This window comes from Perognathus longimembris, chromosome 1 (assembly GCF_023159225.1).
Source record: "Perognathus longimembris pacificus isolate PPM17 chromosome 1, ASM2315922v1, whole genome shotgun sequence".
NCBI classification, from domain to species: domain Eukaryota; kingdom Metazoa; phylum Chordata; class Mammalia; order Rodentia; family Heteromyidae; genus Perognathus; species Perognathus longimembris.
The window spans coordinates 76,311,968-76,335,212 of record NC_063161.1 but is presented as its reverse complement, the minus strand read 5'-3'; the positions used below and the strand labels follow the sequence as shown (position 1 = coordinate 76,335,212).

At 52.1% G+C, this 23,245-nt stretch overlaps 1 protein-coding gene across 6 annotated transcripts in view; it reads right to left on the bottom strand.

Moving 5' to 3' along the window:
- The window catches only part of Tnrc18 (trinucleotide repeat containing 18), a 75,885-nt gene that overhangs the window by 12,809 nt on the left and 39,831 nt on the right, over positions 1-23,245 (bottom strand). For 3 of the 6 annotated variants that reach the window (XM_048329938.1, XM_048329943.1, XM_048329940.1), the window contains 8 exons: positions 21,591-21,766; positions 20,954-21,090; positions 20,661-20,789; positions 19,058-19,226; positions 16,932-17,292; positions 12,598-12,873; positions 7,473-7,754; positions 1,759-2,180 (listed from right to left, as the gene is read on the bottom strand). In XM_048329938.1, coding sequence (XP_048185895.1) covers positions 1,759-2,180; positions 7,473-7,754; positions 12,598-12,873; positions 16,932-17,292; positions 19,058-19,226; positions 20,661-20,789; positions 20,954-21,090; positions 21,591-21,766 — 1,952 coding nt within the window. Of the gene's footprint in view, positions 1-1,758; positions 2,181-7,472; positions 7,755-9,384; positions 12,874-16,931; positions 17,293-19,057; positions 19,227-20,660; positions 20,790-20,953; positions 21,091-21,590; positions 21,767-23,245 lie in introns of those variants that run through there. The other 3 variants (XM_048329945.1, XM_048329947.1, XM_048329952.1) reach the window with 2 other exon arrangements.

Here is a 23,245-nt window from a genome sequence, read left to right as displayed (position 1 = left end):
TGATGTGTCCTTCTGGAACAGTCCACGAGGTAAACCTGAAGGCTACACATACACATTTATACACATTTTTATTTGCTTGTGGATTTTTGGGGTGTTGAGGATAGCACTCAGGGATTCATGCATGCTAGGGAAGTATTCTACCACTGAGCTGCACCCCTAGCCCAGTGTTTGTTTTGTTTTGCGTGAGCACTGTCCCTGGCTTCTTTTTGCTCAAGGCTAGCACTCTACCACTTGAGCCACAGCGCCACTTTCAGCTTTTTTCTATATATGTGGTGCTGCGGAATCAAACCCAGGGCTTCATGTATACGAGGCGAGCACTCTACTAGGCCCTATTCCCAGCCCCCAGTGCTTCATGTTTTTAAACACAGGTCCAGAAATCCTGCCTTGAGCCATGTATGGTGGTCCACACCTGTAATCCCAGTACTTGGCAGATGGAGGTAGGAAGATGAAGAGAAGACAAAGGAGGGAGGGGCATGAGGCAAAAGGAATCCTATCACAGCTACTGTACTGTACTGTACTGTACTGTGGCTCCACCCTTGCTGTGTAGCAGTGTGATCGGTGTCATGTAAGCACCCCCAGCAATGGGCCTGCTGACCCCCTTTAAATGATGCCCCCAATCCCCACAATGGCCACCCCAGCCCGGCCTCATTGTCCAGCCACAGTGCACACTCCCACCCACATGGCTCCCAGAGTCTCCCATCCCCAGCACCTCAGAGGTACCCCGAATGGACAAGCGTTCCCTTGCATGTGGGTGGAAGGCAGCCCAAAGCTTCACCCACCCATGGGCCTGCCAGCAAGGAAAGATCTGGAAACCAACTACAGGCCACCCATCAGAGAGCCCATATACAGCTGTGGGGCACAGTGCCACACCACCCAGAAGATAAAATGGGCCCCAGGCTGGCTTCTGCCAAGGAAAGAAAGAAGGGTGACAAAGGGAGAGGCAGGGAGGGAGAGGGGGGAGAGGATTCCTGAGGCCAAGGTGGCAGTAGGGGTGGGGGACATGGCTCTGGGCCATGACTTGGGGGCTGGGCACTTGCTGGCATGCCCAAGGCCTTGGCCCTAGCACCATCAAAAACAAAAATAATCATCTCACGGTGCCACACGGAGTACCTGCAGCTTCTTGGGGGCCAGCTTGGTCTTGTCTGGGCTGGTGGGGCCAGGGCGACAGGCCTAGTCACAAGGGGGTGACAGTTTTGTTCCTATAGTTCCCCTTTCCCATGCGGGGACGAGATAGCCAAGGGTCCCCCGAGTGTGAAGGTGGCTTGGTTCTCAGGATGGTGTTTGGGGAGGAGGCAGAAACTCCAGGGGGCGTGGCCTAGTGGAGGCCCCAGGTCATGGGGAGGGGACGCCTTTCAAGGGCACTCAGGAAACCCAGTCTCTTGCTGGCCCTCTGCTCCCTGGCTTGCATTCTACCTCCTGCTCCTGCCTCAACACAGGCCAGTTGATCTTGTCCTGGAACTTCCAAAATGCTGAGCTGTGTTCAAATGGTAGAGAACACCTGGCTAGCAAAACAAACCACTCTTAAAAAAAAAACATGACAAGGTCTCATTCTCCCAGGCTGACATTGAACTCATGACCTTCCTTCCTCTGCTTCTCAAATGCAGAGATTACAGGCATGCCCCGTCACACCTGTGTGTTATATTCCAGTCACAGGAAGCTGACTAATTTGGGCTCACACTGGCAAACACGGGCGCATAGATGACACAGAAGCGATTCGCCAAGGCTGGGGATCCCCAGGACCCTCCCCGTGGCCCCTACCTTACGAGGGTCCTTCCTGTCCTTGGCTCGGCCGGCGTCCTTGCGCGGGCTGGGGGCGCCGGCCTTGGCGCGGGCGGCCCTGGGCGCAGGTGCAATGCTGGGCGTGGGGGCCGCGGCGCTGGCGTCGTGCAGGAAGATGCGCTCGCTGCGGCGCCGCGTCCACAGGTCGTCGTCGCTGGCCTCAGGCCCAGCCTCAAAGCCCGGCTCTTTGGGGCCCCGCAGTTTTCGGGCCTTGCGCCCCTTCTCCGGTGCCAGCTTGGTCTTGTCTGGGCTGGTGGGGCCGGGGCCACGGGCACCAGTGGTGGGCGCAGGCAGTGGGGGGCCCGGCTCCCCCAGCCCCTTCTTGGGCCGCAGCACCCCGGCAGGCGACTGTCTGCGCACCTTGACCTCACTCTCTGAGTCCGTATACTCAAACTCCGTGCCTGGATATAGGGGGAGGAACGGGGCTTGTGGGCTGCACCTTTGGAGGGGGGCCCTCTTCTACCCAGCAGGCCCCAGGACCACACTCTGGGAAGGGGGGGGGAGCTTCTCTTTTGCTTCCAGGGAAGAAACTGAGGCCCAGATGGGGAGGTGTGAGTGTTGCCCGGGCCCACCTGTCCCTGCCCTGCCTGTGCCCAGCCCCTCACCCTGGACCCCCTCTGGAAACCTCACGGTCCTGGGCTGCCCAAGCCCCTCCCATGGAGGCCCTGGAAACCCCAAGCCGACAGGTGCACGGGGAGAGGTGCCCACCTGCAGGGCGGTGGCCCGCGGGAGGCAGATGGGGAAGCCCGTAGGAAAGCCCCGAATCCTTAGTGCTGGGCGGTCCCACGTTCTGCCAGGCCTCTCCCCTTCCTTGATTGCTGGCCAGCCCTACTTCCTGCCAGGCCAGGCCTTCATGCCCATCACGGCCTCCCCTACCCTGAGTCTGGGGACAAGTGATCTCTGATTGCAGAGCTTCCAGCTCTAACCCACACCTCACGTCTTCCCTGCTCTCTCAACTCCGGGCTTCCCTTCCATGGCTCCCCCAACCTCAACCAGGGATGTCAACTCTGCTATGCCAAGAACACATCTAGCTCCTGGGTGTCCCCTTCATTCATGGCCACCTGCCACTGTCCCATCTCCTATCTTGGACCTATCCGGCCTGTCCCACTCCCAGGAGTGGCTCCCTGAGTTCTCCAAGGGTCTCCGGTGATTCTCCGCTAAGCTTGGCACAGCACCAGTGTTCAGCACAAGTATCAAGCGAGGAGCTGGTGGCCAGACTCTGGATGGGGTGTCAGTGCCAGCCTACTGGGGTGACAGCCCCAGGCAAGGCCAGAGATCTGCCCGAGGGCTCCCAGAACCCAAGCCTGGACACCACGGCTCAATTCCAGCTCTCAGACCCCCTTGGGACAGCAGGCAGCCTGACCACCCTGGTGCCCACAGCAGGCCCTCCCCTCAAGGGCAAGCAGGACCCCCGATCCTGTTCATCTCGTGTTGGCAGAACTACAACACAGGGAGCCGCAAGGAGTCTTGGGAGGCACTGAGACTTCAGGCCTGAGTGCGAAGGGATGAGAACCCAACCAACAACAGCTAGACCCCCGGATGCACAGCCCCATCGAAGGTGTGAATGGGGAGTAGGTGACACTGGGACAGGGAAGGCCCAGTTGGAAGAGGAGTACAGTGTTACACGGGTGACTCCTTGTCCCTGTCCTTGTACCCCAATTCTTACTAGTGTTTTTGGCACAGACAGTAGGGAATGTGGGGCACATGTGGGAAAGAAATATCCTCCTGAGCTCAGAAAACAGGGATGAGCCAGCCAAGCATGGTAGCGGTGCACATCTGTAATCCCAGCACTCCGGAGGCTGAAGCAGAAAGACCACAAGTTCCAGGCCACCCTGGGGTACACAGTAAGATCCTGTCTCAAAACACTAAGAGGAAGCAGGAAAAAGACGCCTAGAAGTAAGAGAATGAAAAGATAGAACCACAAGCTTCTGTTCACCCACACTCTGAAAGGACTCACACATAAGAGGTGACCCAAAGCAGCCCAGAGAACATCAGAAACCTATCTCAACCAAGTCCACAGTAACCTCCACCAAAAACACAGAATCTGGAGCTTGACCCCCATCAAGGCAAGGTCAGCTGAAAGAGAATAAATACTAGTCAGGTACTAGGAGCTCACATCTGTAATCCTACCTACTCAAGAGGCAAAATCTTAGTATTACAGATCGAAGCCAGCTGGGGCAGAAAAGCCCATGAGACTCTTATCTCCAATAAACTACTCAGAAAATTCTGATGCTGTGGCTCAAGTGGTAGAGTGCTAGCCTTGAGCAAAAGCAGCTCAGGAGCAGTGCCCAGGCCCTGAGTTCCACAATGCCTAGTACACAACCAAAAATTACTCAGCAGATGAAAAATCAAGATGGTGCCCAACACATGCTAGACAGAAAAGAAAAACAGTTGCCTTATACTGAGATGAAGCCAGCATTAGAAACAAGACAAGAATTCACCCTGAATATCACAAATGTCCTTGAAGACGTAAAAGGAAACCTGCAAACTTCTCTAAAGAAATTTAAAAGGCCAGCAGAGAGGGCTGGGAATGTGGTAGAGTGCTTGCCTAGCATTCATGAAGTCCTGGGTTCGATTCCCTGGTATCATACAAACAGAAAAGGCCAGAAGGGGAGCTATGGCTCAAGTGGTGGAGTGTCAGCCTTGAGCAAAAGAAGTTCAGTGACAGTGCTCAAGGCCTTGAGTTCAAGCCCCAGAACTAGCAAAAAAAAGAAAGGCGGGGGGGGGGGGGAGCAGGGCACTGGAAAAAAAAGAATGGGCTGAAAAGAACTAAATCCTAGAACTACAAACTGCAGCTTTGGAAATGAGAAATTCACTGAAGGAAGAAGTCTAAGAGTGCAGTATCTGACTAGTAAGCACCATGCCCTGAGTTCAAACCCTGGTGCTCTTTAAAAAAAAAAAAAAGGAATAAATTCACAAAAGGGACCTAAATGCTGAATAGATGAATGAGTTCAGAGACTGGTTAGATGGTAACAAATGAGGGGGGAGAGAGGGACTGCATCCAAGTAATAATGGCTCATAATCAAGAGAAATGTGAAGAATCCATGCAAATACATTGTCCACACCAGGTATACTGCTGTCCCTGCTGGGAATCAAATTAAGACTAGGGAGACAACAGCAGGAGACCTGAGACCTGCTTGAGTTTAGATCTGACATTTCCTCCTTAGGCCTCAGGAGGTAAACGTTTACAGTTCCTTAGTGTGGTACTACTGAGGGGCAGTGGCTCTGAAGGAGTGGGGCCTAATGGAAGAAAGTTAGATGATTGGGGGTGTGCCCTTGAAGGAGGAGACTGTGGGACACCAGACTCTTCCTCCTTCCTCCTCCACCTTCCCCTCATACTTCTGATCAGCTTCTTGCAACACAGGCTCAGGGACAGTGCCCAGGCTGTGAATTCAGGCCCCACAACCAAAACACCATGTATGTACCTAGTATAGCAGCTATAGACGTGTGAAGAAAACTTGGGAGAATTGAAAGGAGAAACACAGAATTCTGCAACCATAATTCCATTTTAACATCTATCCTCTATCAAACTGATGGGATAAGAAAATGGTAGGCATAAATCTAGACATAACTGATCACCTTGAGGTGAGTGGTATTTATAAAGTATTACACCTAGTCATCTAACTATATATTTGCAAAATACCAGGTATGTAAAATATGATACTTGTGGAAGGACTGATTCCTGCCTCATTTCCAAGGTCAAACAAGACAACAAGCTTGACCACCAGCCTGTCCTCAGGCAGTTCCAATCTAGGCTGGGCCAGAGGGCACCACCCTTGGTCCCCAGGGGACAACAGCCCCTCACCCTGGGTGGAACATTCCACTGTGGGGCTGGTCAAGGACATCACCCTGGGACCAGAACCCATTTTCTGTTTTCTATTTCCTTGTTAAGCCCACCCCAAAATCCCATTAGGAGCACAATCTCCAAACCAACAGGAAGGTCTGTGCCCCTTCGCTGTTCCTCAATAAACAGTCCTTGCCTGTTGAAGATCCAGTGCGACCTATTCCTTTTCCATTCTCCTCCATTTTCCGAACACTTGTAAGATAGTATACCGATTGTGACTATATCTATGAAGTGTACAAAATATTTACTAGGAAATGCCTTCCCTTCAAAAAAAAAAAAAATGTGTGTGTGGGTTGATCCTGGAGCTTGAACACAGGGCAGGGGTGCTGTCTTTGAGGTTTTATTGCTCGAGTCTAGTACTCTACCACCTGAGCCATAGCTTTGAAATTCCATCCTCTGATCTGTCTCCTGAGCAGCTAAGTTTATAGGCATGGACCAACATGCATGGCTTCAAATTAAAAGATAAAAATTATATAGGCTGGGAATTTGGCTTAGCGGTAGAGTGCTTAGAGTACTTGCCTACTACATGCATGAAGCCCTGGGTTCAGTTCCTCAGCACCACATAAACAGAAAAAGCTGGAAGTGGTGTTATGGCTCAAGTGGTAGAGTGCTAGCTGTGAGCAAAAAGGAAGCCAGGGGGGCTGGGGATATGGCCTAGTGGCGAGAGTGCTTGCCTCGTATACATGAGGCCCTGGGTTCAATTCCCCAGCACCACATATACAGAAAATGGCCAGAAGTGGCGCTGTGGCTCAAGTGGCAGAGTGCTAGCCTTGAGCAAAGAGAAGCAAGGGACAGTGCTCAGGCCCTGAGTCCAAGCCCCAGGACTGCCAAAAAAAAAAAAAAAAAAGGAAGCCAGGGACAGTGCTCTCAGGCCCTGAGTTTAAGCCCCAAGACTGGCAATAAGTAAATAAATAAAAATCGCCAAGTCTGTTCTCCAATCATGAAGGAATAGTAATAAGCCAGGCACTAATGGCTCACACCTATAATAATCCTAGCTACTAAGGAGCCTGAGATCTGATGATTACGGTACAAAGCCATCCAGAACTGGAAAGCCCATGAGATTCCAATGAACCAGCAACTAGCTGGAAGTGGAGATGTGGTTCAAGTGGTAGAGCATGAGCCTTGAGCACAAAAACTGAGTGAAAGCGCCCAGGTCCCGAGTTCAGACCTCAAGACCAGCACACACACATACACAACAACAGTAGCAGTAAGATAATCAGGCAATTTCTCTTAAACATCTGGGAAATAAACAATGGTTTTCTAAATGTTTTTCATCTGGCCTAAGTAGAAATCACAAGGGCAACTAGAGCACATAACTGAAAAACGTGGTAATATATCAAAATGTATTAGATGTTACGCAAGTAGTGTTTAGAGAGGCTTCAGCTTTTAGTGTCTTCTGGAAAAGAATCAAGTTCCTATCAAAACCATCATCTCTTCCCTTATGAAATGGGGAAACAGCTGCAAATTATATGCCAAGAAAACAGAAGGGCCAGGCACTGGGGGCTCCGCCTGTAATCCCAGCTACTCTGGAGGCTGAGATCTGAGGATTGCGACTGGAAGCCAGCCAGGGCAGGAATGTCTGTGAGACGCTCATTTCCCATAAACTACTGTGTTGGCAGAAGGACACCTCTGACCCAGCTCCCAGATCTCTGGTCCCCAAGGCTGGGTGAGGGTCTCCAGGACACCCAACACAGGGCCGTGCTTACATGAAGTCACTCAGAGGCCCTGTCACTAGCTGCTTTGCTCGGGGCAGAGCTGCCCTGCTCCCACCATCTCTGAGCCTCAGTTTCCTCGTATGGGTGATGGGCCTGCAGTACCCACCTCGAAGCAGCAGCCCTGCCACACTCACCCATTAGCGTCTGTCGCTCCTCCTTCTTGCGGGCCTTCTGCTTGGCCTCCAGCTGGACCACTGACAGGGCTGGCCCCACTGTGGGGCTGGGAAGGGCGCTGGCTGCAAAACGTGCAAGCAAACCCAGCCCACTCTCTTCCAGGCCTGGCGACAGAGCCCGCTCTCGGGGGCCTAGCCTATAGCCACCATTGCCAGTTTCCTCCTCCTCCTCCTCCTCCTCCTCTTCCTCCTCCTCCAGATCCTCCTCCTCCTCCTCCTCGTCATCGTCTTCTGAGCTCTCATCTGGCATGCAGAAAATAGGGAGCAAGTCAGGGGCCCGGCCTGGGTGTGCACCAACCACCCCCCTCCCTTCCACCACACCAACTGTCCCAGGCTAGAGCAACCACTTGACTCCAACCTCACCCTCTGTCCTCACCATGGACCATGGGGAAGGATCCAGAACCAACCCCCAGCCCCACCCATGGCCTGAAGCATCCACCAATCAGAGCCAGGTACATGGGCATTCTGGACAGCCCAGAGGGGGGCAGTGGCTCTGGGCATCAAAGTGGACTTCTGGGCAGGGAGCTCCAACAATGCACGCACCTGTGCTGTGGGCGGGGGACAGACACAGACAAAGACAGGAGACAGTGCTTGCCACGGTCTCACACACACACACACACACACACGCACGCACACACACAACACAACACACACACCGACGTAAACATGGAGGCCAAGGAAGGAGGCAGGAGAGGAGGAAAAGGAAAGGAGGAGGAGGGAGAGGGTGGGCTTCAGGCTGCAGGCCGAGGCATGGGGTCCGTGGCAGGGGAAGGTGGAGTTTGGTGGCTCTGCAGAGAATGGAGACACCATGGTTCTAACCCCAAGTAGGTCTGAAAATGGACTCCCCATGCTGGGAAGCCTGAAGGATAGGCAGGCTGTGCTCCTCCTGAGCCCCAGGTGGCCCTCCTTCCCAATTAAGAGGGAACATACAAGAGGGGCCTGTGTGGGAGGTATCCCCCGCACACACCTACATTAAAAAGATCAGGTGGGTATATTGGTGGTTCATGCCTGTAATCCTAGATACTTCTGGAGGCTCAGATCTGGAGGACTGAAGTCAAGACCAGCCTAGGCAGAAAAAAGCCCACTAGTTTGTTTTTTCTTTTTTTTGCCAGTCCTGGGGCTTGGATTCAGGGCCTGAGCACTGTCCCTGGCTTCTTTTTGCTCAAGGCTAGCACTCTGCCACTTGAGCCATAGTGCCACTTCTGGCCGTTTTCTGTATATGTGGTGCTGGAGAATTGAACCCAGGGCCTCATGTATATGAGGCAAGCACTCTTGCCACTAGGCCATATCCCCAGCCCCGCCACTAGCTTTTATCTTCAATAACCAGCAAAATGCTAGACTGGAGGCACAGAACACCAGCCCCTAACCAAGCAAACTGAGCAAGTTGGAGGCCCCAAGTTCAAAAGTCCCAGTACCAAAGAAAGAGGAGAGAGAGAGAAACAGAGAGACAGAGAGACAGACAGAAACAGGAGCATGGGAAGAAGCAGGTGACTCCCTGTCACCTACACAGGAGCTACACTGTTCCTGGGAGCTACAAAGCGTAGCTCTGGGGCAGGTGGTCTGTGGCCTGACCCAGGTTGCACCTCTGAGGGGTGAAACTGAGGTTCAGCAACATGAACTGCTGTCCTGAGTGCAGGCAGCCAGGACATAGGCAGTAAGGAAAAGCAAGGCCAGGACATTGTGACCTCCATGGAACCAGAGCCTCCATCAGAAATAAAATAGGGTCTCAAAATCAGGCTAGCCTCCAACTCAAGGTCCTCTTGCCTCTGCCTCCCAAGTGCTGGGATAACGGACGTGTGCTACCATGCTGGTCCAGCGTCTGAAGTACAAACTCCCTTCTGACTTTCCCTGAGGAAGTGGGCAAAGGGCATGGAGAGCTTGTGGCCACAGGCAGGACCCAGGGAGCTTGCAAGGGAACTATGTCCCACAAGAAGTAGCAGGACACACATACTCTGGGGCCAGACAGGTGACCAGGAAAAAGGTGAAGAGAGAAAGATAAGTGGACAAGGAAAGATGGGTAAATCAAGTCCCCGTTCCTCTGCCAAAGCCCCAAGCCAACTGCTCAGTGAAAAAGCAACTAGTGGCCAAAAGTACAGCCCAAAGAGAGGTGCTATGTCCCCTCATCCAAGGAAAGGAGTGTGGGGTTCTACTGAGCCAGCCTGGGAGGGGGAGCCCCAGAGCAGGTGGAGAGAGGGAGGAGGAGCCAAGGGGGCGGGCTATGAGGGGGAGGGGCTCCTGTGGGCAGCGCAGCGATGGATGAAGCAGGCTGGGGAGGCCAGCAGGGCAGGCAGGGGACGGGCGAGCAGTGCACACTTGCGATCATTCACATTGCGACATCACATGGTTGTCTCCGCCCCAGTGAGCCACAGCGGCAAAGCAGGCTAAGTGTAGGCAGACTTGACAGCACCTGGGTCCCCCGGCAGGACCCCCACCCCGGGGTTGGCCAATTTGGGCAGGGGAAGGAAGAGGGTGGCGGACTGGGATGAGGGTCAGCTATTTCTCCTCAAAGCCCCCTGCCCTGGTTGCTCAGGTGTGGAATTTTCTAGAAGGAGTCTAGCTAGGCCAGCAGCCAGTTCTGGATTTCTGGGAGCCGCAGTGGCCATGTCAGAACCCAGAAAGCCACAAGTAGGCCAATCCCAACACCGTGGCCTTCAGAAAGTGTGAATCACCTGCCACAGGTGCACTGTAATTCTCCTGTGGCCTTAGTCCACAGACTTGCCAAGGCAGAGGGGGAGAAAAACCCCGAAGGCACCCAAAGAAATGCAAAAAAATAAAAATAAAAATAATGAACCGCCCAAGAAACCAAAACAGTAACAAAGAAAATAACCCAAAATAAAGAAACACCTTTTTATAATTAAAAAAACAAAAAGAAAAAAATAGATCTTGACTCAGGGCAAGGGCTAATAAATAGGCTATTGTCTATTTTGTTTGGTTTCCCAAACCCAATACAAGCCAAAACGCTTCTGCTGTTGGCAGACCCAGTGGGGACAGACCCCAAGGAGGGGAGGTGAAGAGAGGGCAGAAAGAAAAGGGTTTTGCCTACCCCAAGCTCAGTTACCCGCTGCGCCGTCTGCCCTACTCCCAGCCTTCGCTTTGCGTCCAAGTGCAGCATGAGGGTAAATGCAAGAGACCGAAACAGACACTCAAAGCATCATGGGTAGGGGTCAAGGGTGGAGGTATGGTCAAGCTGCTGGGAGGAGAAAGCAGACACACTAGAAAAAGCCAAGCCAATTAAGTGTTTAGTACCAGGGGGGCAAGAAGGCCCTATTAACCAAAATATCCCTTGAGACCTCACCAATGATCTGCCTGGTATGCAGGGACCCAGATGGGGGAGTTGTGCCCACCCCCCCGCTTCCCTTCCTCCCATCGCTCCCCTAGCTGGGCTCTGCCCACTAGCACTGTTGTAGCCGGGACCCCTTTCTGAGAAGTCTAGGGGGATAGGAGGGCTACCTACTTGTCTGTGGGATGTGGTTAAGGGTAGAACTCCGAAATGTGGGTGTGTTGGGGAGCCCAGGTCAGAGAGTAGAAATGGAGAGCCAGGCCAGAGTCATCCACAAAAGAAGGGAGACCTGGGACAGAGACTGGCAGGTAGACACGTGGCCTCTCTCTGTGGCCCAGCTTGCGTGGGCTCAGAAGTGCCAGGAGCCCAGGAGGAGGAGCCCACAGGGCCCCAGCTCCGTGCTCCCTTCGTACCACTTCACGATCACCCGAAAGCCACCTGTGCCAATTTGGACAGAAGGTCTGGGAGGGGAGGAGACTGGGAAGTGGAGGGCGGGCTGACCTGATCCCAGGGGCCCATGCCAGGTCCTGTCCAGGTGCACTGTGATTCTCCCAGCCCACCCGGGGCCTTCCTTGGGGAGCAGGTGATATCTGGGATGCTACACAAGGCTCTGGCGAACCCCATGGTCTGATTCTAAAGGGAATCCACCCTGAAGCAAAACCACAAAAGCCTAGAACATTCTCACATTTCTGGTTGAAGGGTTTTGGAGGGCTCTGATGTTTCTGAAGGCAGACTACAAGGCTCATGCTGGAGAATTGGCAGCCAAAACCATCTTGGCAGTCACATACATGGGTTTTTGTTTTGTTGTTTTTTTTTGGACTCCTGGCTAAGCCCAGGCCACACCAGGCAGGGGAATCATAGCCATAACACTATGTCCCAAAGAAGCTAGCCATTTCTAAATCCAACCATGAAAATCAAGGATGGCAAAGGGCCTTGCACCTGAGCTGCCTCCACGCCCTTCCAAGCAGAAATGCCAGTTAAAAGCCATGTGTTGGGTTGGTTAATATTTTTTAACCACTGGTGAGTCACAGGAGAAGCTTTAAGAAAACTTAAAAAAAAAATTAAAAGAACCCACAAACAAGCAGCTTTGAAAAAAATAAAAAGATATACACGTACACACAAAAAAGAAATGGATGCGGGACCACTAGGGATACTTGAGTAATAGAAAGGAATGGTCCCCCACATCTACTCCCTCTGAGGTAGGGTGGGGAAAGGATCAGGAGGGAGGAGGGGAGCAACAAATGGGGGAAAGTATCAACCTAATGTCTAGTAAGGACACAGCAAGAGAGACAAGGTACACAGTTTAGTTAAAAATGAACTTGGTATGTTTAATAGAGCTTGGAATTACCAAAATCGCGGTACAAACATCAAGTCACACGCCCACACGACTGACAGGAGTCCATTTACAAAACTCTCCTGGGCAGCTTCCTCCGGCCCGCGCCAGGGGACAGTGCCCAACCCGGCCTGTGGTTGCCTGGGAGGGTTCAGAGAGGCACAGAGCCTTGGGGCAGGGGCAGGGGCAGGGGCAAGTTATGAGGAAGGGGGAGAGTGAAGACTAAAAGCCAGTCAGTGTGAGGCTGCAAAAGAGCCAGCCAGTGATGAAATTAAGATGGTAACAGTACAAATAAAAATCAAATAAAAAATGGGGCATAGGGCAGACTACGCTGCCAAAGACCAAGACGGCTGTCCATCTGCAGCCATCCTTGCTGTGCACGCTCTCTCTCGCTCTCTCGCTCTCACTCTCTCTTTCCCCCACTCACTCTCACTCTAAAACATGGAAGGGACTGTGTGTTTGGAGCTAGTAACCTTGGTCAAAGGAGTTCTCCGAAGAGTCGCTGAAGGAGGAGCGGGCCTCAGCTTCTCGAAGCAGCAAGCAGAAAGGCTGCTTTCTGCTAGCACCTGCCTTGGCTTTCAGAGTTCGGGGGGATGCTAGGCCCCTCTTGGTCAGTTTAGGGCCTGCCACTGGCTTGCTGTTCTTGGCCACCATGCCGCACAGGAGGGAGGAGGTGAGTTTGGAGCTGGAGGGGCCTTGAGCAGACCACTCGTCCTTCAGGAAGTCATCCTCTTCCTCAGAGTCCGTATCTGTAGTCAAAGTGGTTTGGCACAGTAAGTCACGGGTGCAGGAGGAGGGGGTCAGGGCTCTGCCGCACCATCATCAGTGCTTCTGAGGGCATGCCAAAACACAGGGCCAAGTACCCGCTGGCCCTGGGAGGCCTCTTGTGGTGCCCCGCTCTCCTCCTGGCCAGGGGAGGAAAGCACGAGTGCCACGCAGCCTGCGTGACATCTGCCTCTCCGGCCCCTATGAGAACAGAGCCCCTGAGCCTCATTCTCTTGAGGGAGGATTCTCTCAGGATCCTGGAGGCCACCATACCTGATTCCTTTCCACCTCTCACCAGATGGCAGTGTCTCGAGGCTCCCCTGGGGAGGGACATGGCCCAGGAGGGGAAGGGCACCATGACACTCATCTCTTCCCAATGCCCTACTAGCAATAGCACAGTGGCAGGGTGAGAATTAGACCAATGAATGCGACGTTCAGGGCCTCCCCCGGTCCTCTTCTCCATAGAGCCTCCTGACCACATTGTCACCGGCTCAGCGTAAGGCTCTGGCCCACTCACATCTCTAAAAACCAGAGATGTGAAACTTTCCTGGGGTGTAGGGTGGGGCCTGTGAAGGGGGGCTATCGCTCTGATCCTGTGGAATCAGCCAACACCTGCACCATTTCAGTCTGTTTTACGACTGTGTTTGTTGGGCAAGACCAGAAATAAAAGAGCTCCACAGCCAAGCCCATAATCTCTTAGTCTGGTAAAAACCCACGCCCAGCAGGAGAGGGTTCACACGTGCAGCAATCCTTCTAGGAACACCTGCCATCTCCCAGGCCAAGAGCAACCACGTGCACACAGGCGAAGGGATGGACATACCCGGCTGCTTCTTGACAGCCCCACTGTCCATGAGCCGAAGCCCCACTGCAGCAGGTAAGTCGAGGCCTGCCAAGGCACCACAGCTCTCCCTCCTGTGCATTCTCCGTTCAGTGGCCACATCACGGGCCAGAGATGGCTATCATCAACAATCAACATGGCCCCCCATGAGAACCCAACTAGGCATGCCACACGTGACCTGCAAACCAAGGTACCATTCTCTACTCCATCCCCTGCAGCAAGTCTCTATCACAGTCCTGCTTCCCTGGCCTCCAATCATGGCCCAAGGGCAGTGCTGCCTGACCACATTTACCTGGATGTGGAGGACCTTGGAGTTACGGTGTTCTCACATGTCCCGGCATACAAGGCACATCTTGAAGACACACTAGTCCACGACATACCCACCCACTCACAACACTGCAACAAAACACCAGCAACCCTATACCAGAAGCCATACCCAGCTCTCGGTTCACACAAGCACTCTTAAGATCCCTGGAAGACAGGTGATGTTCTAAATTTGAGCCCAAAGGCACTTTCATTTTCTTAAGAAATACATGCCTGGAGGCCAGGCACTGTTGGCTCAAGCCTGTAATCCTAGCTACTCAGAAGGCTGAGATCTGAGGATCACAGTTCAAAGCCAGCCTGAGGAAGGAAAGTCCCTGAAGCTATATCTCCAATTAACTGGAAGTGGCGTTGTGGCTTAAGTGGTAGAGGGCTAGCCTTGAGCTGAAGAGCTCAGGGACAGGGCCCAGGCCCTGAGTTCAAGCAAGCTCCACAACCAACCTAGAGAAAAAAAAAAAAAAAAGAAAGAAAGAAATACATGCCTGGGCTGAGGCCTTGGCTCAAGTAGCAGAGCCAGCTGCCTAGTAAGAATGAGGCCTTTGAGTTCGAACCCTAATACAACCACCAAAGTGAAGAAGGAAAAGCAAAAAAAGATGAGAAGAAAAGGAAAAGGAAGAAAAGAAAGGAAGGAGGAAAATGCGGATATCCTAAAAAAATTTTTTTAAAAAACCTATTGTTTTTGTCTTTTCTTTTTTGGGTACCAGGTATAGAACCCACAGGAAATCTTTTTTTTTTTTTTTTTGGGCCAGTCCTGGGCCTTGGACTCAGGGCCTGAGCACTGTCCCTGGCTTCTTCCCGCTCAAGGCTAGCACTCTGCCACTTGAGCCACAGCGCCGCTTCTGGCTGTTTTCTGTATATGTGGTGCTGGGGAATCGAACCTAGGGCCTCATGTATCCGAGGCAGGCACTCTTGCCACTAGGCTATATCCCCAGCCCCCACAGGAAATCTTTTAAGCTGAATATGGCGGTACACATGTGCAATCCCAACTTTCAGGAAGCTGAGGCAGGAGGATGATCTCAAGTTCAAGGCCAGTCTGGGCCAAAGAGACCACCCGGTCAGAAGAGAAAGGGAAAAGATGATATAGACACAAAAGGGGAGAGGGAAAGGATAGAAAAGAAGGAATGAAGCCAGGTGCTGGTGGCTCACACCTGTAATCCTAGCTATTCAGAAAGCTGAGATCTGAGTATCATGGTGTGAGAAAAATTTGTCTTTTTTACCAAAGTAGTTTGCTTCCTTTCTGTTCATCTTGAGAGGAAGGTTTTCTGGAGAGTTCCTACTTGGGCCAGGTGGCTTGACCCTTGTTAATTACAGCTTAGTTACACCCATCCTTTTCCTGAGTACTTTAATTAAGACATCCTGTTAGAAGCTCCTTGAATTTTAGTTACATAATGTTAATTAAGCTGCATCCATGTGCAGATTGTGAGTACAAGCCTCAGCCAATGTGAGCAGAGGAGCAGAGCCTACTGGGTTAGGGATAAAAAGGGAGCAACCTGCTTGCTGGCTTGCTTGCCAGATTTTTGGCTGATGGAGCCCTCTTCTGCAGCAGTTAACTTTGCCTTGCCAAGTTCCTTTTGAGTTGGTGTCATTACTCAACATCCCAAGCTAACTCTAACAATGCTTCAAAGCCAACCCGGGCAAGAAAGTCCAGGAGAGTCTTGTAGGTAAAAGCCAGAAGTGAAGCTATGGCTCAAGAGTTACAGCACTAGCCTTGAGCAAAAACAAGCTCATGGACAGCGCTCAAGCCTGAGTTCAAGCTCCAGAACTGGCACCAAAAAATAAATAAATAAACAGGAAAAGCAAAAAACACACACCTCATTACATGGTGTCCATTTCCCACTCAAGATCCAATGCCCCCAACCCCACCCCTCACACACTAGCAAAAACCCAGACCCAGACAAAGCCAGTGGCTCACATCTGTAACCCAGGAGATTGAGAGTTGACGCTCTTCTCCATTAGAAGAAATGTCCCTGAGACTCTTATGTTCCCTCCAATTAAGCAGCAAAAACTTGGAAGTGGAGTTGTGGTTCAACCCGCAAGCTTTCCACTCTACCTGGGCCTAGAGACTCCCAGAATAAACACCAGCGGCTGGAGAGGGCCCCCTGCCTTCCTGCGGCAGTCACACTTGGTACCCACCGTTCCTGGGCAGGTGGTCCCCAAAATACAGACGCCAGTGCGCAGCTCTTTTCGGCCAGGTGGCAGCTGGGTGAGGGCCATCTTCCCAGGCACATCACAACAGTCATCTCCATTCAAATGAAAACAAAACAAAACTCCTCCATTCCTCAGACCACCAAGCAACGACTCAATTTTGCAGGCTTAATAGCACACGACCTACCACACTGGGCAGAGCCTGAGTAGGGACAGGGCTACCGTGGCAGGTGCCAGGCAGAACCAGATGTAACAGCGGCTGGACCATCACTACTCAGGCACACACTCGTCCCTCAACCCCTGATGTTGCCGTCAACGATAAAATAATGGCTGCTACTAGCAGGACTGTCAGAGACAATGAAAAAAGGCCTGAGAAAGCTACCATTTGCAGGCCCAGCACAAGGACCACCACGAACCTCAGGCTCCGTTAGCCCACCCAAGAGCAGTTGCACTCCAGGCCTCTCTAGGCGACCAGCCATGAACTCAATGTATGGGAGGTGGTGTTGAGGAAAACCTTCTGGGAACTGGAGGCGGGCAAAGAGATGTCCTGCCTGCCAATCAGAAGTCTCCAGGCATAAGCTCAACATGGCATCCGCCAATCACAAGCACTCCTGCTTCAAGTGCACCCACTTCCAGCCTAAAAAGAGCACGCAAAGTCAGGCTGGCACAGAGATTAATAGGAAGGGAGAGGAGTAGCCACCCAAAGGCAATAGGCGGCAATAGGCGTCGGCTACTTACTGTAGGAGTAGCTGCTCACTTCCGAGGCGAAGGGGGAATGGGCCGACTTGGGCTGGCCTCTGACCTTGAACCCCACCTCCATCTTCCTGGCTTTGGAAGCCCTTTTGTGTTTCCCTTCTCTGGAGGATTTCAAAGATAGGCCCAGGCCTTTGGCCAGCGCCTTCCTGTCCTTGCTCAGCAGACTGTCATAAGAAGTCAAGAACCTGCTGCAGCCCCCATTGCTTTTGGATTTTCCCCCAGAGGGGTCCGAAAACTTGAAGGGCGACTTCAACTTGTCCTGCTTTGTGAGGGAGAGGGCCTTGTCTAGCTTGCTTGCCAGTTGTTCCTGGTCACTGGCCATCTTCTTCTTCTTAATTTTCAGCTGGAGAAGCAAATTGGGTCACAGTTTAAGACATTTTGGAGAGAAAAAGAAAAAACAGAAACAAAAAGCAGTGTAGTATCCTGACAAACCTGGCCTCCAAAAATTGCTTTAGTTCAATCCTTACACTCTTACGTGGGAAGCTTGGCATCTGGGTATCAACGGATTATTCTGAAGGTAAACTAAGGCATACAATAAATACACTTATCAAAATGCCTCAGCCCATAACCAAGGCCTGGAACCACTTGTCAAATAGATGCCACTGGTCCTAACTGCTATAGGCACTAGTTTTTCACAGCCCTGGATGGTGCCTCCTAGCAAGCAGAGCTGCCCAATAGCCTGGAGAAGGCAGCTGGATCAAGAGAGAGAACGATGATTGAAAACTGAGATCAGAGCCTGGCTTGATCTGCTTATCTGTAAACCACCTACAACAGCTGACACAAGAGACCGCACAGTCTAAAACCAGCCTGTCCAACGAAACAAGCTAAAGCTGCCAAGAAAATGCCTGGAGTGTGCCTTGGATGCCTGAAGCAGAAAGAATAATTAGAGATTTCACAGATTAAATTCCTGCTTGCACGTCTATCGTCGACTGGAGTCGTTTACTGAAGTGAAATGTGCAGTTTCAGAGCCATCAATGCCCTGCATTTCAACATGTTAATCTCTATTTGCTGGAATCAGGTAGCATTTCTAAAGGAGGGAAGCAGGGAGGGTGTCATTTAAACAACAAAAGCATCCCTCACCGCAATTCAGGAGTTAAAAAAAAAGATCTTGATGTACAAAAACTGGCTCTATTTCTCCACTTGGGCCCAACAACCCCCCACCCCCAACCTGCCAGGATGTGGACATTCCTCTCTAGTAACCAAATCAACCAACACAGCCTCTTTGCATGGGGGTTTATGAGGAAGGTTGACAAGGAACATTAGCATTTAGATACCAGGGCCTTTGGTGGATGGTTTCAGTGCTCTGCAGAATCAGAAAAATCAAGGGAGTTGGCTCTCACTCCATTACCCCTGGAGAATTCGCAGAAGAAATTACAATGGCATCAAGCCCTTGCTTCTTACAACTATAGGATGGAGAAGCTACTCATTAAACAATTATACTGTTAAACAACAGAGTAATTGCATTAGTTGGGTAAGAACTTACAATCATCCTGTTTGACTTAAGCAGAGGGTCATAAAGCATATAAGTAAGAGTAGTTTTTACACCTGAGGGAAGCTGGGAGGAGGGCACAGAATAAGTAGAAAGTGGGTGAAAATAATAATAGTAATATAACAGAAGGGACCATCAGCTACATCAGACATTGATGAAAGTGAACTAAGAAACTCATGGGTGGGGATGGGAAGGAGGGAATAAGAAAGAGAGAGAACAGATGTTACTAAACAAAAGGAAAGTAATGTACATATCACCCAAAATAGAGTAAATGGTTTGATTGTTAAAAGTTCATAGACTTCATCAGCTACGTAGAGTAGAATGGTGATTTTCATCATTGTGAAGGTTCAAATGTGTACTGTGAAATATATGCAGTAACTTACTCAATTAAATAAAATAGATGTGGCTTTTATAGTTCAATGGCTACCACTAAGGCTGCTCCTTTGATAGGTAGGTACCAGATCTTCTTGGAGCATTCTCCCTCCAACTAGAACAGCAGCCATACTCCCAGTGTCTGTTAGCAGCAGGGGTCTGTCTCCAAAGGGAACAGGAACTCTCAGGAATAACTCTATCTCTCCACCCCAGGACTGTAGTGGAGAGGGAAAACTAGGTTACTGACCTGACTTAGAAAGTCAGAGGAGGCTTCATGTTCTTCCCAGCTCTGGTTCCTCCCCCTGGCTTTTCCCATCGCCATGAGGACATCATGCTCCTCCTCCGATCCTTTGTGCCTCTTTCTTATCCCTGCTCCCAGCTCGTAGTCATCTGCCGTCAGCAGGGATTTGCTCAACCTGAAACCCAAACATACCATTTGATCAGCAACAGGAGGAGGGGAAGGGGTCTGCCCTTTGTGAGCCCCTGCAGTTTGTGCTGCGGAATATGGAAGGGCAGGGATGGATGCAAGGGTGACCAGATCTTGTGAAGCTACAGCATTAGAAAGCTGGAATACTTGTGAATAAGGCAGAATGTGAAGGGGGGTGGGGGGTGGGTTGAGAAATGCAATTTTCAAGTTAGCATCCTCTGCTGGCCTTTCATGCAATCATTTACACACACACACACACACACACACACACACACACACACACACACACCCTTGAACAAATACTGTTTCACCAAAATATGCCAAAAACAAGGATCATAAATGCCAAGGAAATCCACCAGGATGGCAAAAGGAAATAAGATGAAGCTGATCTGAGCCGGGCACCAGTAGCTCACACTTGTAATCCTAGCTATTCAGGAAGCTGAGATCTGAGGATCTTAAAACCAGAGGCAGACAAAACCATGAAACTCTTTAACTCAAATTAACCAGGAAAAAAACAAACAAACAGAAGTAGAGCTATGACTCAAGTGGTAGAGAGCCAGTCGTGAGCCAAAACTAAAGAAATAAATAAGCTCAACAAGAGTGTGAGGCCTTGAGTTCAAGCCCCCACACTGGTATGCACGCAAAGCCACTTCCCCACACCCTGACTGCTGTGGCATTTGCTGCTCCCTGTTCTTCTCCTGTCAGGAGCATCCAAGGAGGTTAATGCTAAGTCCTGGAGCACCAGGGCACCCGTTTGCTCCTAAAAGATCTGATGCCATCCTGCCCTGCACCCTCTGGAGTCCCTGAGGCTGCCTGTTGTCCACCCGCCCTTGGGGCCTTTGCTACATTCCCCACCTCTTTCCTCCATCCCCCTCTAATGGCACCCAGGGAAGGCCAAAGCCACTTGGGACAGAACCCCAGCCCTGGAGGGAAAGCTGGCACTGAAGACCACCATGGTCCCCGCGGTGCCCCAGCCCGCAGAGGGACCCTTAGCCCTCCTGGCTGGAGGAAGCGGCCCTGGACAGAGACTCGTTCAGCAGAGGGAACTAAACGACAGACTGCACGAGGAGGAACGACCCAACTCCAGCAGGACTGGCCTCTGGGCAGCCCCATGGCAGGGAGGAGGGCACAGAAGGGAGCAGGAAGCAGTCCCTGGCTGTGGGCAGGCAGGCCTAGGCCTACCGCGGGACCCTCTCTCCAGCCAGGTCCTCCGAGCTCTGTTCCCCTAAGTCGCTCACTTTCTCGCTCACTCGCCCTTCCTCCTGGCCCAGGTGGCAGGCGGGGCTCCCGGAGCTGCTGGCCCAGGAGTCAGAGCCTCAGGGACCTGAGGCCTCCTGGTGCCCACATGTAGGCACCTTGGGGGCCCTATTCCTCCCCTCTGAGCTCGGTGCCAGTCCCCGACCCGCCGAGGGGCCAGCCTTACTTTCCGCTACTGCTGTGGCTCCTCCCTCTCTTGCAGGGGGGCGACAGGGCGCTCGGGGTGTGGGTCCGTTTCCGTGGCCTGCCAGGGCCTCTGCGTGCCAGGCTCCTATGGGAATCCTCGTGCCTGTCCCTTAAAAAGAATCACAGGCTGGGCCATGAGCGTGGAGCAGGCGGGGCGTGGAGGGTACAAGAGCTGCACACACACCACTCACTCTGGTCCACGCACACCTGACCTAACAACCCCGAGGCCCGCCTGCCTGCCTGCCACTGCCCAACGAGCCAGTCTGCACTCACCCCGAGTCCCGGCGGCGCTGGAGCTTCACCAGCTCCCGCTGCTTTTCTTTGTACTGCCGCTGGACCTCGGCCAGCCGCATCCGGAAGTCCAGCTCCAGGGCATCCATGTCCTCCAGCGACGACTTCATGGCGTACATCTGGCAGACATCAGGGAGGAAAGGAGAGGCATGAAGACACATGGAGATGGCTGCAAAGTCCCCAGTTCGCATCCTACCACGTCCTCTAATAACTACGGGTTCAGCCTCCAGCCTCCTTCCCCAAATACCAGCCTGGCAGGGCAGTGTCAGCACCAAGTCAGCAGGACACAGAGGAAAAACGGCGCTTCACCCAGTGCGAGGACTCGGTTAATGAAGATGGAAGGTATTTGTGTCCAGGGGCTCAAGGGGGGGCAGTGCCTGCTCAAAGCCCAACGCGTAGCACAGGGCAGAGTCAAACCTGGCTCCTAGAATGCTCTCTTCCCAATCCATGCCACTTGACCAGAATGACCACTGACGCTCAGAGATGGAAAGCAATTCTGTCCAGGACCACAGAGCCCGTCCGTGAAGGGAACTAGACTCAGGTCAAGATGCTCACCACCCCAAGCTAGGCGGCCCCCACTTCTAGACGCCCCAACTGCCAAACTGCCAGGACAGCTCACCCGCTCTTCTTTCCTCTGCATCCAGCTGTACTTCTTGTTGGGGTTCAGCTCCCGTGGAAGCCGCAGGTTCTTGAGGGGGTCCACAAAGGGGCTGTCCAACACCTCCTTCAGCATGTGGCTGCTGGCAGCCAGGAGGCTCTCCAGGGAGGGCCGCACGGGAAGGCCCAGCTCCGCATCTGCACAGGAAAGGCAGGTGAGCCGGCGCAGGGACCAGGGGCCAGCCCAGTGAGCCCAGTGACTTCAGGCAGGCACGGCAGCCACAGCAGCCACTCTGCCACCGCCCCGTTCCCCGCCCCCCCCCCACACACACACACAAGGAGGCTGAGGCCCAGAGCCAGCGCAGGCCCCAAAATGGCTGACCTGGCCACCTGGGCTAAGGCTGAGATTCAGGACAGAGTGCACAGGAAACTGGAAACTTCAGACTTCATTGAAGGCTGACCATCTCGTCCCAAAACTGGACTGCGGCTGGCTCTCGTGAACTGTATTTCTTTTTTTTTTTTTTTTGGGGGGGGGGCAGTCCTGGGACTTGAACTCAGGGCCTGGGTGCTATCCCTGAGCATTTTTACTCAAGTCTCCATTCCTGGCCTTTTGTTGTTGGTTAATTGGAGATAAGAGTCTCACAGACTCTCCTGACTGAACTGGCTTTGAATTGAGATCCTCCAATCTCAGACTCCTGAGTAGTGAGGATTACAGGTGTGAGCCACTGGTGCCTGGCCATGAGCTGAATTTCTCCACCGTGGAATTTACACAGCTCCCCATGCATGCTCCTGAGATCAGAAAGGAGCCGAGGACAGGAACACAAACCAGGACAGGTGCGAAGAAGGAAAAAACCTGCTCCCAATACACAAACCCCTCCCTGGCAACAGCTTCTGCTAGATGATTCCAGAAACATTTATGCATGCTCCAAAATTCCTGACGTGTCGGGGCATCCTATGTAAATACTAAAAGGAATCGATCGATACCTAGCATCTGTCACACTTGGCTGCTCCCTGCTCCACATGAGGGTTGTGTGTGCATGTGTGCATGTGTGTCTGAGTGCTGGTGCTTGAATCAGGGCCTAATGTTCCAGTTTGGCTTTTTTACTCAAGACTGGGACTCTACCACCTGAGCCACAAGTGCACTTCCAGCTGTTCTGCTAGTTAATCAGAGATGAGTCTCAGATTTATCTGCCAGGCTAGCTTCAAACAAGATCCTCAGATCTCCACTTCCTGAGTGGTTAAGATTATAGGCATAAGCCACAGTGTCTCAGTATCTGGCTTTCAACATCCCCTCCCCCTACCCCATGGGCAAGCTCACTTCATTTTTTTTCTCCTGTTACAGAATTTGAATTCAAGACTTCACACTCATTTGGTTGGGTTACTCAGCTGGTGTTCTACCACTCGAGTCCCATCTCTGGCAAAATGCCCATTTCAGAAGGTTTAAAACAGGAAATTATCAGCAATTTTCTATGGCCAAATCTAACAGCAGCTTGGAGAACTTGGGCATTGGTATGGGAGGTTTGCTGTTTTGTTGCTGTGTTTCGTGTTCTTTGGTGGTACTAGGGTTCAAACTCAGGACCTGGCACTGCTAGACAGGCACTTCAGCACTTGAGCTGTGACCACTGCATGCTGAGGCTGGCCTCAGATCAAGATCCTCCTAGCCTACCTATGTATCCC